The sequence below is a fragment of the Xenopus tropicalis genome, chromosome 2 (genome assembly GCF_000004195.4).
Source record: "Xenopus tropicalis strain Nigerian chromosome 2, UCB_Xtro_10.0, whole genome shotgun sequence".
NCBI classification, from domain to species: Eukaryota; Metazoa; Chordata; class Amphibia; order Anura; family Pipidae; genus Xenopus; species Xenopus tropicalis.
In genome coordinates this window covers 90,731,563-90,745,020 of record NC_030678.2, presented here as the reverse complement: position 1 = coordinate 90,745,020, position 13,458 = coordinate 90,731,563, and the positions used below count along the sequence as shown (strand labels likewise).

Genomic DNA, 13,458 nt, shown 5'->3' with positions numbered 1-13,458 from the left:
TTAAATAAAATACAGCAGTATCTAAGGCGCTAAACCTTTTACAGTGTTAGAGCGAGTACCAAAATGGCAAGTTTCCGGACACGGTCATGTGACTGTGTGCGACGTATGTGCGTGCGAGTACATAGATGGCGTAATAGAGCTTAATGTTATGAGACGCTGGAGTAGCAAGATGGCGGGATCATTTCGAGGCGGGTCGTGGACATGTCGCACGGGCACAGTCATGGCGGTGGTTGTTCCTGTGAATCCGACCATTCGGATGCCCCAGAGAGGGGTCTCGAGTATGGTTTGTTCCGGAAAATTGATCTTGACAAGCTGCAGTGTTTGAACGAAAGTCGGGAGGGCAGTGGAAGAAGTGTTTTCCGGGCCTGGGAGGAAAGACACGACAGAAGTCTGGTGATCTATAGGCTATACAATAACCACTTTATCTCGCTTAGCAGAAGTTCAGTTGTCATAAACATATCTGATGCAAGTGTGAATAACTGATGAGAAATCATTTAAATAAAAAAATGCGCGTAATATTGTCATTTTAGGTGAAGTTGGTGTGATTTTTATAGCTATTGGGTTTTAGGTGTATGTCACAACAGTATAAATGATTGTGGCTTGTAGGCTTTTATTCTGGAAAGATTTGGAATGGTGTGTGCTGTTTCCCTTGTGCACAAATAGAATTGCCTCTGGCATGGGGACTTGCACAGTTGTGGCTAACCCTGAAAACTCTGCATTTTTAGGTAACAACTGTAAAGGTGTGCAATAGTTATTGCTTTCCAGTTCTTCACAATATTAATATGTCCTTATTATGACTGTCTGAAAGAGGCATTGCTACAAACTTCTAAAATTTGTATGCAAAACACCAAATATATTTGTTCAGATCACTTTATACAATGGCTTTTTCACTTATACTGCTTTACATAGTGTGACATATCACCTTTCCTTTATGTATTGTAGGAGTGTGTACATTTCAAAATGATGTGGAAAGTGAAGTCTTGATTTAGTTATAGAAGTGCTACATTAATTACATGTATTTATGTCAGATTTTATTTTTCAGTTTGTAGAAAGCGACGATGATGAAGAATTATTGTTTAACATCCCGTAAGTATGCTGGTATTAACTAAATTTCACTTATGCTTACTACAGTCCTGTCTTGAACTTTCCTTATGAAATCACCCCCTCCAACCCCCTCGCTTTATATTGGCTTATAGAACAGGTCTGCAGTTTATGCTTTCTAAATGAATTTACAGTAATGGCAGACTTCTCCAATTAGTTGGAAGACCTGTATATGTGGTTTTTGCATAGTTTTTAACTGAAACTTTGTCTGTCTTATATGCTCAGAGCTTTATATTTGTTTGCATTATAAACTCGTTAGACTATTTCATATAGGTTTACAGGCAATGTGAAGCTAAAAGGGATTGTTCTTATTGGAGAAGACAGTGATACACATCCTGCAGAATTAAGACTGTAAGTTCTCATTATCAAGCAAATTGTTGATCAGATGCACATAGTTGTTAAGGCCATGGGATCACTGAAGAGTTTTGCCCAATATTCCCTCTTGGGTTTTTGTAGGCTTTGTTGCCAATACATTCTTTTGGTATGTGTGTGTGCAGCATAGTGGGTAAAGGTGGCCACACACGTAGCAATAACGATCTTTCGTGTGACCATTGGTCGCACGAAAGATCGTTCCCACCCTCCACTGACGTTCAGGGTTGAATTGTCAGATATGGAGGTAGAAACAATAAAAAATTCTACCTCCACCTGCCGATTCAGCCCTAAACGTAGATTTTGCTTAGGGCGCCATCAAAACCTTTTAACCTGGCCCATCAATGAGACAACCGATATCTGCAGCCTTTGCGATATTGGTCGCCTCTTCGAGACGCCATACACGCACTAAATATTGTACAGAACAAGGTTTCATTCTATCGATGCGTGTATGGCCGGCTTAAGATGAAGCATACTAAGTAATTAGTGTGTGTATACAAAATTTTCTTTGCTGGTGTCATATATTTTGTGTGTAACAGTTAACAGGGAATGTGGGTTATGGCACACACATTGGTTTTGATTGCCAGGCAAACCACCTCGTTTGCTATAGCTCTTAGGCTGCAGTTGCACAGAGCATTGGCGTTGTACACAAGAGAAGAAAGCAGATCTGTTTCACAGCTCTCTGTAGCTGCACTGACAGGCACAGCTTTAGCCTGAGTGCAGCTACATGGAGCGATTCTCCCCACCTGCCTACAAACTGCATGTAGATGGAAGCAGAGCCAGTGCACTGTATGACTTTGGCCTTAGGTTTTCATAAATAAATACATAGTAATCGGCTTTAGTTAAGGTGGTAAGGCTTCTGTGAGTGCCTGAAGGTACAGCAGACAACTGGTTTTAGACATAAAAAAATGCTACTGCTTGGCCAGATCCACGCAAGTAATATGTTTTACTCACGGTGACCCCAATGCAAGTCTATGGCGAGGCATTTTTTGAGAGATTTGTAGCCAGCAGTAGCATGTAATTTACCTTATGTTGTCATGTATGCAAACTTTACATTTAGTCTAGAGGGGTATAAACTTAGGTACGCCATCTGCCAAATAAACAAGAAGAGACCACATGCCCTGGAAGAAATATGCACCCCTGGTGTAAACAACAGCTTTAAAATTTTGGGCGCTTTGTTTTTGAAAGGCTTTATTTACCATTAAACACAGTGTGAAGCATGGTGTACATGTTGTCTATTGACTGTAACTTAGTATAAAGATTTTGGGATTTAATTAGCAATAAATACAGCCATTTATTAAAGCCTTTCTTTTAGGTTTAAGAATGTTCCTCACATGAGTTTTGGTGATACTGGAAGAGAAGCTGATCAAACCTTCAGTCTGAATATTGATGTCTCTGGAAATTTAGAGTACCCTACAAAGTATGAATCCTGTATACTGCTGAATGCAATTTTTGGGAATGGAAATAAAGGGGTAGTTTACCTTCTAAAGACCTTTAACTTAAACCTTTTATTTTTTTTTATAAAAAGTTTCATTTTATGCCATATAAAGTTTGCAGGGACAATTTAATTGCATACGTTCATACATTATGCTGCTGAGAAATGAATCAATCGGTGTTCTGTATAACAAAGCAAAATGCAGCTGCCCTCTGTGTGGAAGCCTTAAAGGACAAGTAAATATACTCACTTGGGGGTGCAAATTTATCAAGCATCCCCTAGTGAATATAATCACTGAGAAAAGCACTGGCCCAGGGAATGCTACACCACCTTCTGGGATGTTGCAGGGATCCCTCTGTCAACTGGGATCATTCACATGTGAAAAGCATGTTACTGTGCATGCACAGTAACAAGAAGCTTTACCTTTACTTAGCACGCATATGTTGTGGGCCAGCTTCGAGCGATCCCTGGCACATGATAGAAGATCTGGTGAATAGTAGTTATTTTGTCCTTTTAAAGCCCACCATGAAATTACCAAGTTCCCAGAAAGCTGTTCTACTCAACCCATTAACACTGCATATGATTGATATTCCTTTTTAAGAATTCTTTGGAAAGATACTTGTTTGTGTGTTATATGATAGAGAAGCAACTTGGAATCAGCTGTACCATTCCATTATGTTTCTTACATTTGAGCAGAATCATAGGCACAAAATGCAAGCTTTCTTTAATCACTTTACATTGGGTGACTATTAACTTTTGCTTTTTCAGAATATCTCGCTTTTCAAATGTCTCCCATCTATCTATTCATATCTCTAAGAATTTTGGTGCTGAGAACACAAAAATCTACTACATTGGCCTAAGGGGAGAATGGACAGAGGTAATATTATAAGTATTTGATAAGACCATGGTAAGAAAAGAGTACTATATGCACTGTGTATACAGTCCTACGTTGTTTCACAAGACTAAATCAAATACATAAGAACAAAACACCATGTCATATACAGCTGGTCCTTACTGTACCAATTCCCCCTCTAAGTGTACTGGGTGGATTTTATATTCCAGATAGGCAAAAAAACACAAGCAAATACAGGAGAAATGTTATAAGTAGGGGTGGCAGTAGAACAGAGTCGTCTAAACTTGTACACAAGTACAGATTCCTTTAAACCGTACACAAATATTATGGAGTGTGCAGCTTGTTTTTATTACTATATATGCACACACTTAAACACAATTGCTAACCATGCAAATCTTTATTTTTCTCTGGGTGATGATTAAGGCACTGGCACCCCATTTATTATTTTATTTTTTTTTATCATCCATTATCTCAATAGTGGGCTATGGCAAGAAAGATTAGTAGATTTTTTTTTATATGACTGCACTTTCAGAGCACAGCATGCTTATTATTCCATGTTTCTAGGGGTAATACATTTGAGTTATGCAGTAGTAAAAAAAAAACACTAATATTTGAGTATGCCCACTGTGGGAGGGTGGCAGCATTAGATGGAAATAGATAAAGATCTTAATCAAATTTGTGCAGTTATTTCTAAGTTGCTGGACTTGTGGTTAGATTGGTGAGCCCAATCATCTCGCACCTCTGTACTTGTTTTAATTTTTTTTGTACTTAACAGCCTACTTTTGGCTAGTGTTTGAAAATACAACAATTATTTCATGCATGCAGGTATCGGCATTTTCTTATAATACTTATTTCTATGTGCGTTGGACAGTTGCAGTTGTTTGGTTTAAAAGACATTGTCCAGAAATGCCCATTTTAAGGTGACTGACTGTGTACACTTCTAAAGCAATGGGTGCAACCAATTTGGAGCAGGCTAAAGATTACAGGATGAATACCATATTTGCAGAGCTATGCAGGTTATGTCAGTGGGGTAATTCCTAATAGATCTAGTCACAGTGTGACAAATATTACAGCCCATTTATCAACATACTGCTCCAGTGAATATCAATGGATATTGGCAATACAGCATTCCATCAATGCCTTTAGCATTCTCCGGTTAATGTTAATGTTGCAGGTAATAAGTTACTGCTCTATGAGTGGGTATTAAACGTATGTCTCACTTTTTTAAATATTTATAAAATTCCATATATTCCATAAAACATTTCAAAGCGCATTACAATAAATGGATGTATACATAGAAATACATATTTACATACAAAGCTGCCAATAACTATGAAAAAAGGTGCCTGTCCGAATGAGCTTACAGTCTAAAAACTGAATAGGCCTTGTACTGAACATAGCCTATTGTTTTAAATAAATATGCTATATGGCCAACATCTTATTTCCAAACAAGGAATTAATATTAAGGGGATTCCACCTCCTATAACAGCCTATACTAGGAAGGCTTTCCACTAGGAATTGAAGCAATATTGTTTGGCTTTTCAACCACTGGAGCATCAGGCATCAGTCTTTTTATCCCATGTGTTTAGTTGGCTTGAGTTCAGGGCTCTGTAAAAGCGAGTCAAATGTTTCCACTTTCATCTTGGTAAACCTACTCTGTCCAGAACTTACTTTGTGTGTTCGGACATTATTCTGCTGCAACAGGAAAGCATGGTCCACAAACTCTGGAATCGTCAATAAGTCATTATACAATGTTACTTCAAATGCAACCAGGGCTCCTTGCACAAATTTTAAAAAACAACCCCAGACCAAAAAAGTTTAATATAAGCATCATCTTCAGTCAGTTCACAACTGGTGCATGCAAACGCAGGTGGAAAACATCCAGTTTGCGCAACAGTCTTACAAAAAGTGTCATCTGGAAGTGCAGTCACACATGCTGTGCATGACATCTCTTCTGTAACATAAGGGTGCAGATCCACAAATTATCCTATTTACAGGGGCAAACATTTCTGGGAATAAAATTTCCAATGCAGTTCCTATTTATTGTGCTCTTGTCTAGGCAAAGTGTAAATAGTTGAATACTCCCCTTTTAAATGTACTTCGATTACAAAAAGTGTGTGTTTCTTTCAGGCTCATCGACATGAAGTGACTATCTGCAATTATGAAGCTACTGCAAACCCAACTGATCATAAAGTATCACAGATCACACCACAAACCCATTTTATCTCTTAAAGAATTTGTATTGTGGACTATTATTATGAGCAAAGATCTCAATAAACAGCTGAAACAATAAATGATTGTATTTGAGTACTTATGGATTGTAAAAACATAAGGCATAATTGGTTAGGTAGCTTCAAGGGAGGGTCATAGTAAAGATTTTTTATTTATTATATGTCAGAATAATTATAAAATGAGCTGGGCAAAATTCCTGACATCTTCAAAGATTAACAGGATTTTTTTCTGATTTGCTGGATATGTTATTTTCTACGTTTTATATAGTCTAGGTGACAGGGATTTTTTTTATTTGTTTTAACAAACTTTAACCCAACCAAAATCTTTATTTCCGTGCGGAAGTAAATGCGCATAATCTGCGGGCTTTGTAGAATTGTCAGGAAATGCCCCACTGCATATGGCGGCATTAATAGGATGGTAAAAGGCTTGCGTGACGGGGGCGGCGTAGAGGGGAAATAGATGCGGTCACGTGATATGCGCCGGGGTTAGAATCGTTGAGCTGCTGCAGCTCATTGTTTTTACTGCCCGGGAGGTCAGGGGTCACGGGGGCGGTGTGTGTCATCACTCCGGTGTATGTGCGGGAATAACATGTCTGTACCGCTACTCACCGATGCCGTGACCGTGCCTGCGGGGGAACGGGAGACCGGGGCGGTGAGACACTTTCCTTCCTATCTACAAGGGCTGTGTGGTGGGAGGGATTATGGGATTTACTAGGACATACACTTGTATGCTTACTGCTATAGTCAGAGATGTAGAACGTGTCGCCCTCCTGTTGGGAGAGGTGTTGCAGTGACTGAAATACGAACACCGCATAGGGTGGTTGATGGAGGAAGGGCGCCACCTTTGTCCCCGCATTGGGGTATCATGGATAATAAAGTATGCGGAGTAGGTGGGGCTAGACGGACAGCTGTGGACATGCACAATTTGGGCAATTGCCAGTTAGTACTGCAGCTTTCCATAGCTTATAGCTAGCCAGAAAATAAGCTAATTTTATCAACTGGGCAAATGTTATATAATATATAATGTATCCCTGCCTAGAATATTGCAGTCATGGGCTGGACAGTATTTTGTCATGGGAGCTTAAGTTTGAAACGTGGATCCTAGAGCAAAGCGTATACATTTTAATACAGTTCTAGAATTTCTGTGTGCCTAAGTCTTGTTGCTCTGGGCTATTGTGTCTGTATTTGTCCATGTTTTAGAGTAATATGCCTTTATTCCCTTGAATATTAAAATGTGTCTTGGCACATCTAGAATGATTGGCAAGAGTGTGTGTAAATAGTGTTTTGTTAGCAGAAATGCAGCCCATTTAGCTATAACACATTTCCTGCAACATATCACTGCATAAAACACCATAACCAATGCTTTGCAAAATATAAACAACCCCTACTCTTTATAAAAGTTACTGACCAAAATCTGTTTAAAACTTACCTATGTGCTTTCCAAGTTGGGGGGGGGGGGGGGGTAGGTTATATACTGAATAATAATAGCAGCATTTTATTAGGACAGGGGTAGAGGGCAGGGATTTTTTTTCCTGGGTATTTAGAGCCTGGATCTACTCCCCTTCTGTAACAATATTAATGTAATGTTAGATGCTGGGAGCCCACTCAACCCTTACCAGATTTGTAAGACAGCCTCACAGTGTATGCAACTGGCTGTACACTCTGAAATCTACTTGTTTTGCTCTTTTTTTTACATTTCCAAATGAGCAGATCTATGATTGGATCATAATGCGGGCCTAAGAGGACCTGTCATGTAAGGGCTGCATCAAAATAGCAATGGAGCCTTTAAGGGGATTTACAAATCTGCCCAAATATTACCTAGATATATTTGTCAAACAATCCCTCCTAAAGGGTCCCCTTCTTAAGCTATCAAGCTGTTTATTTTGCCTGTGTATGCTATTGTAGTCTACAGCATAGTAAACAATGAGGTGAATAGTATTTTCTCAATTTAAAACCTCCAGCTTTAAATTGAAAAAATACCATATTTATAAGTAGTCACGGAATGCAATTTATATTCCTTTTAAATGGTTAATTAATAAAACAACTTTTTTGTGCAGCTGTTCTTCCTTCCCTACATAGTTGCAGTTGTACATGCTTGGGAGTTACCCTTTTGCTAACCTAGGCCAAGGCATTCTCCTTAGGAAGACATGTGCCCGCTTTCTTGGTCTTGGTAGTTAAAACCCAGAATAATTCCCATAGCAAATCTGATATATACTGTCCACCCATCTATGTTCTGTAATCCACTAATGTAAAGTTTTTTCTTTTCTTTTTTTTTTTTTTTAATATATATAAATAGGTGATATTCCTTCATGGACTTGGTGACACAGGGTAAGTGTGGGTGCACAGGTCTTAGTGTACCAGTTTAAAGATACCCCCCTGTAAACTTTAGCCATTGGATACTGAACATGTCCCTCCCTGCCGTGTGGGTTACCCTGACTGTCATACTATCTGTTTACTCTTTTTTACATCCTATCTTTATTATTCTGATCATACATTTTGACTTTTCAGTCCGTTCTATGGAGGAAATCAGAAGATGTTGTGAAAACTACTACCCTACTGTGTCAGTTTGATATGTTCTTGTGGAGTTTAAGGGGTCACCACTATTTGATTTTTACCATAGGAAGATGCAATTGTACCAAGCAGTTTTTCTGACACAACTTCTCTGTTATGCACTAAATATATGTTTCTAGCTGCCCTTAGCTTGGGTCCATAATATATGTAACTATATCCCTCTAGCCTGTACCGTAGACAGGGTAAATTTACTTGGGCAGTGAAAGTGACTGTACAAAAGTTGCTGCCACAAGACATTAGTTCTGCTACTAGGACTATTGGTTAAAGTAAACAGCCATGCTGAGTGTCTTCAGGATGCTAGGTTTACCCAGTAATGATTATTGCATAGAAAGACTAGAATCTCAAATCTTTCCTTCCTGTCTCCTAGCCTGCACACTAAGCCAAGCTCCCGCCCCTTCTGTGTCCAGGATTTTAGTGGAATTTTATGAGTCCAAGTTTTATTTATCTGCCAATGAGTGTGAGGAGCAGTCATTATTTTAGCCTTTCTAGCAGCTAAAGATGGTGTGCATGTATAAGAGAATACTGTATTTGTTTTTTTTTTATTCTGCAGACATGGCTGGGCCGAGGCACTGTCAGCCATCAGACTGCCACATGTGAAGTATATTTGCCCACATGCGTGAGTATTTCATACTAACTCACTATACCATTTCTATACCTAAGGTGGCTATACACGGAAAGATCAAATGAGCAGATCTTCTCACAGTATGCCTATGTAATCCCCAACCTAATGGAAAAATCAAACCTGCCCAATTGAGATCTGCCCAGTGCAGAGACAAAGAGTGGATTTTTCCACAAAAATGCATACTCATGGCAGGCCTATGCGAACGAGTGTAGGCCTGCCAATTGGCCAATATAGACTTAGGCTTGCGGCACAGGGAACAAATTCTCCAACAGTATTTTTCATCCCTTGGACATCCACCTGATATTTCAACAGCTGAAAAATACTGCAAGTGAATTTTCCCTCTGTGTCATAAGCCTTATTATAGCTTAGTGCTTCTTGCGTGTTGTCTGTGAAGGAGTCACTTAACATATACTTTGACTTATCTTGACCTCTGTAGGCCCCGTATTCCAGTCACTCTGAACATGAAGATGGTGATGCCTGCATGGTGAGTGTTTTAGTTCAGTTAGATGCTTTAAGATAAGCTTTGTGTTGCAAGGGTGCCTTTGATGTATATAGTTTGTCCTGCTTTCTTTGTGAAGGTTTGATCTGATGGGTCTGAGTCCTGATGCTCCTGAAGATGAGGCGGGAATCAAGAAGGCAGCAGAGAGCAGTAAGGGGCTGTCTTTTAATGTATCCTAGTCATTTTTTGTAGATCACTGCACTGAAATGCTGTGTTCTTTCAGTTAAGACTATCATTGAGCATGAAGTAAAGAATGGAATCCCGGCCAATAGGATTGTCTTGGGTGGTTTCTCTCAGGTATTGTATAGCTGTGTGCTTGGGAACGCCTACTCTGACACAACAGAAATAGCTAGTGCTTGACAGCCCTGTTTTCTTTCTGAAGCTTATTTTAAGAGCAACATGTACAGTTATAACCTAGTGTGTTTGTTGATAATGCCATGTTCTCTGGAATAACTGCTGATTTTTTTGTTTAAGGGAGGGGCTCTTTCTCTGTACACAGCCCTCAGCTGCCAACACAAACTGGCTGGAGTAATTGGACTAAGCTGTTGGTTGCCTCTTCATAAGACATTCCCTCAGGTACAGAGCAAAAGGTTCATTAGGGTTAGGTAGTACCTGGATGCTTTCTATATAATATGACTTGCAAAACAATCTCTTTTTTAGGCTGCAAGTGGTGTAAATAAGGAAATATCTGTTCTGCAATGTCATGGAGAAGCTGACCCTATGATTCCTGTTCGCTTTGGAAACCTCACCTCAGAGAAGCTGAAATCGGTGTTGAACCCTTCTAAAGTCCAGTTCAAATCATACCCTGGAGTCATGCATAGCACCAATCAGGAGGTAAGAACTCCATTTGGTCTTCTGCATCAGGGCTTTCTAAAGTTATTTGTAAATGTAATTGCAATTGAAAGTTGTATAAGTCTGTCCTTTGCAGTGCCGTTTTTGGGGCTTCTATTTGTCACCCCTGGTAACTGGACACTTAACTCTGCCTGAGGCAAGGTTCCCACCTTACCTTATGGTAGGAGCGACCCTGGTCCTTTCTGCGCCACTGGATCTGACTTTTAAAACAATCCAGCAGGTCAGCTCGTCTCCAGCCAAGAGTCAATTTCCACAATAATCAAGCTAGTTTTACATGTATTCAGTAGTCAAGAACCACAGTACGGAGCATAGCAAGGGACCATTAGATTCAATTTAAGTAGTAATGACATTTACAATTAGGTTTTAAACCATTAAAATGTGCTATGATGGTACACTAGAAAGTTTCTTTGAATTTTAACACTCACTTGTTTTTGTGTTGTTTTGTACGTTTTCAGATTAGAGAGAAGCAATCTGATCAATAATTAGAACAAATGGGCCAAATAAAGAAAATATAAATGTCTGTTTATAATGTCGTAGTAAGAGGAATATCCCCTTTAGTGGCACTAAATCATTAAAAGACAAAGAAAGGTAGAATTACTGGTGGGTGGCAAGTTTTTAGGTGACTCCCCCAGGCCTGTGTACTTCTCTACAGAGCATGATACTTCCAGGTTGTTCTGGTGACCAAGGAATCCTTTTTACTTATTGAAACTGTATTGCATGTGAGCTTGCCTAGGGTGGCCTGGGGAAGTCTAGAATACCAGAAAAAATTGTAGCAGTGTTCAGAGAAATGTACCTTGGGACAGAAACACCAGCCTGGGGTAGGAATAAGGCACTCACCAATGATTGTAATTGCTATACTTTGCACCCACCCCCAGTGGTTATACCTTTCCTTTTAATATAGAGTATTCTGTTTACATTTCAAGTTCTGTCAAGCTTTATGAATAAAATAAGAGGGCCAATTTAGATCTTCTCCCCAAAAATCTGTACAGAATGCCACAATCCTGAGGCTTTACATCTTGCATGGTATTTTGAAGCTGCAAATTAGATATTGTTGTGGATTACTTCATGTCAGAATTAATGGGTATTGGCATGAGTAGGTTATATCCTACTAATGCATATTCAGGCAACATTTGCACCTGTTTCATTCTCACAGGGTTTCCATTAAGTAAGACTAGGGAAGCTGTGGTAATTCCTGTCAAATGTATTACGTGACATAATCCTTAATCAATGAAATAAATAGGATTAATCCATGACACTATTGTTTATATGTATAGTGAAATGAAGAATAATCCATGACACTATTGAATATATATATAGTGACACATTCCAGACTTTTGCTCAATATATATATATATATATATATATTTCCTCGTTATTATTTATGTGGTCCTGTGAATATAGATCTGAACCTGAATAGTTTTTGCAACCAGCCCCACTTTAAGCATCTACTGGTGCAAGTCCTTGCTCACCATGCCCAATGAATACTACCTGCATTGGGCAGCACTATATTCATATGGGGCAGGCTTGGAGTGACACATAAGCATCCACCATCTGGCTCCCCTAACATGCATGTCATTTAACATTCAAGTTAGGGAGTGGCACTCACTTTCATTTCTTTGTGTTTTTCTTTTTGTGACTGCAGGAAATGATGGCAGTGAAAGATTTCTTGGAGAAAGTGCTCCCACGAGTGTAACACTTTGGTGACTGGATTCAGGAAAAATGTTACTTAGCATCGCCTCAGTGTTTCTTTCTCACCTAAAAGATTCCTCATCCTTTTATCCACACCCACACTGGTTTGTGACATAAGTATTTTTTTTCTGCCAGCTGTGACTGGAACTGTTTAAGGTACTGTGTGAAGGATTACACTCCTGCACCCTACAATGGGTTTTGGTGCAATGCAGGACTTCACACCACTGCTGCTTCACACATCCTCCTAGTATTGCATTTCATGTCATTCTGATGTAACGGGTCTTCTACTGGTAACATCAGGAAGCTATCATATACCTCTGAGGAGCAAATGAGTATTGTGAAAGATACAGTATGTGAATGTACCTTAAACCCTCTATCCTCCTTGGAGCAGAGCTCAGGCCTTTAGCAACAGTTTCTGTACCTTGGTGTAGGTACTCTTCCACAGCCAACTGTTGTCCCTGCTGCACCCAAACATTATGCTGTTGGAACAGTCATGTTCTGAGCTTGATTTAAATAATAGACCCTAAATAGTTATTTCTGAAGTTCCTACAGCTGTGCAGATGTATCGGTTATCTTTGTGTGGTGTGGGCTCAGATGGACCAATTCTGATGATTTGTTTGATCGATAAATGTGTTATGTGAATAAATAGGAATGCTGGAATTTTGAATAGGTAAAGGGTCCAAATGTTTTACCTGCTTGTAAGATAGATAAATTGAGAACAAACTGTACGTACGTAAGGCAGCATTAGAGATTATTGCAATTGGTCACAATAGCCATCTGTAACCACAAAAGTATTTGTGTTAGCAGTAGTTGGGCTGGTACTGGCCTGCATATTCATTTAAGTCTTAGGATAAATTGTTTTGTCCTCATTCTCCTGTGATCAAACTGGAATGCCTTTAGGTATTACTGAGTCTTCCAGTGTCCCTAACTCTCTCCTTAAAGATTATTGCCTTGTCAGTAAGGGGTAAGCAGGCCTAAATCATTCTCACTTGTGTCTAAACATAGGTCACGTTTCCAGTAGGGTGACAGTGTTACCTATACCTGAAGTATAGTGTTCAGTAAAAAAGGTATCTAACTGCCTAGGAATGGGTTAAAGGTTTTCTTGGGAATGCTGTTTTAAGCAAAAAGCTTTCCTTGTGTCCATGTCTCATCTGGTTCTAAACAGGGAGAGATAATGCTGTTGGATGCTGAGCTGTTTAATAAACACACTAGTACCAATTTCTGCTTTCTGGTGTA

General features: G+C 39.3%; 2 protein-coding genes across 3 annotated transcripts; both read left to right on the top strand.

The window, feature by feature from the left end:
* The first annotated feature begins 51 nt into the window (after positions 1 to 51).
* On the top strand, positions 52 to 6,052 carry pithd1 (PITH (C-terminal proteasome-interacting domain of thioredoxin-like) domain containing 1). 2 transcript variants are annotated; one of them, XM_002933845.5, is made up of 6 exons: positions 52 to 393; positions 1,043 to 1,086; positions 1,375 to 1,452; positions 2,786 to 2,890; positions 3,674 to 3,782; positions 5,889 to 6,052. In XM_002933845.5, the coding sequence occupies exons 1-6, from the start codon at positions 202 to 204 to the stop codon at positions 5,988 to 5,990; spliced, it is 630 nt and encodes a 209-aa protein (XP_002933891.1). In that variant the 5' UTR covers positions 52 to 201; the 3' UTR covers positions 5,991 to 6,052. The 2 variants fall into 2 exon arrangements, with proteins under 2 accessions (XP_002933891.1, XP_004911675.1); XM_004911618.4 differs by lacking the exon at positions 1,375 to 1,452.
* Positions 6,053 to 6,454: 402 nt separating this feature from the next.
* On the top strand, positions 6,455 to 13,440 carry lypla2 (lysophospholipase 2). Its single transcript, NM_203956.1, has 9 exons — positions 6,455 to 6,641; positions 8,286 to 8,317; positions 9,111 to 9,176; positions 9,619 to 9,666; positions 9,761 to 9,831; positions 9,905 to 9,978; positions 10,156 to 10,257; positions 10,342 to 10,515; positions 12,176 to 13,440. The coding sequence occupies exons 1-9, from the start codon at positions 6,564 to 6,566 to the stop codon at positions 12,224 to 12,226; spliced, it is 696 nt and encodes a 231-aa protein (NP_989287.1). The 5' UTR covers positions 6,455 to 6,563; the 3' UTR covers positions 12,227 to 13,440.
* Positions 13,441 to 13,458: the final 18 nt, after the last annotated feature.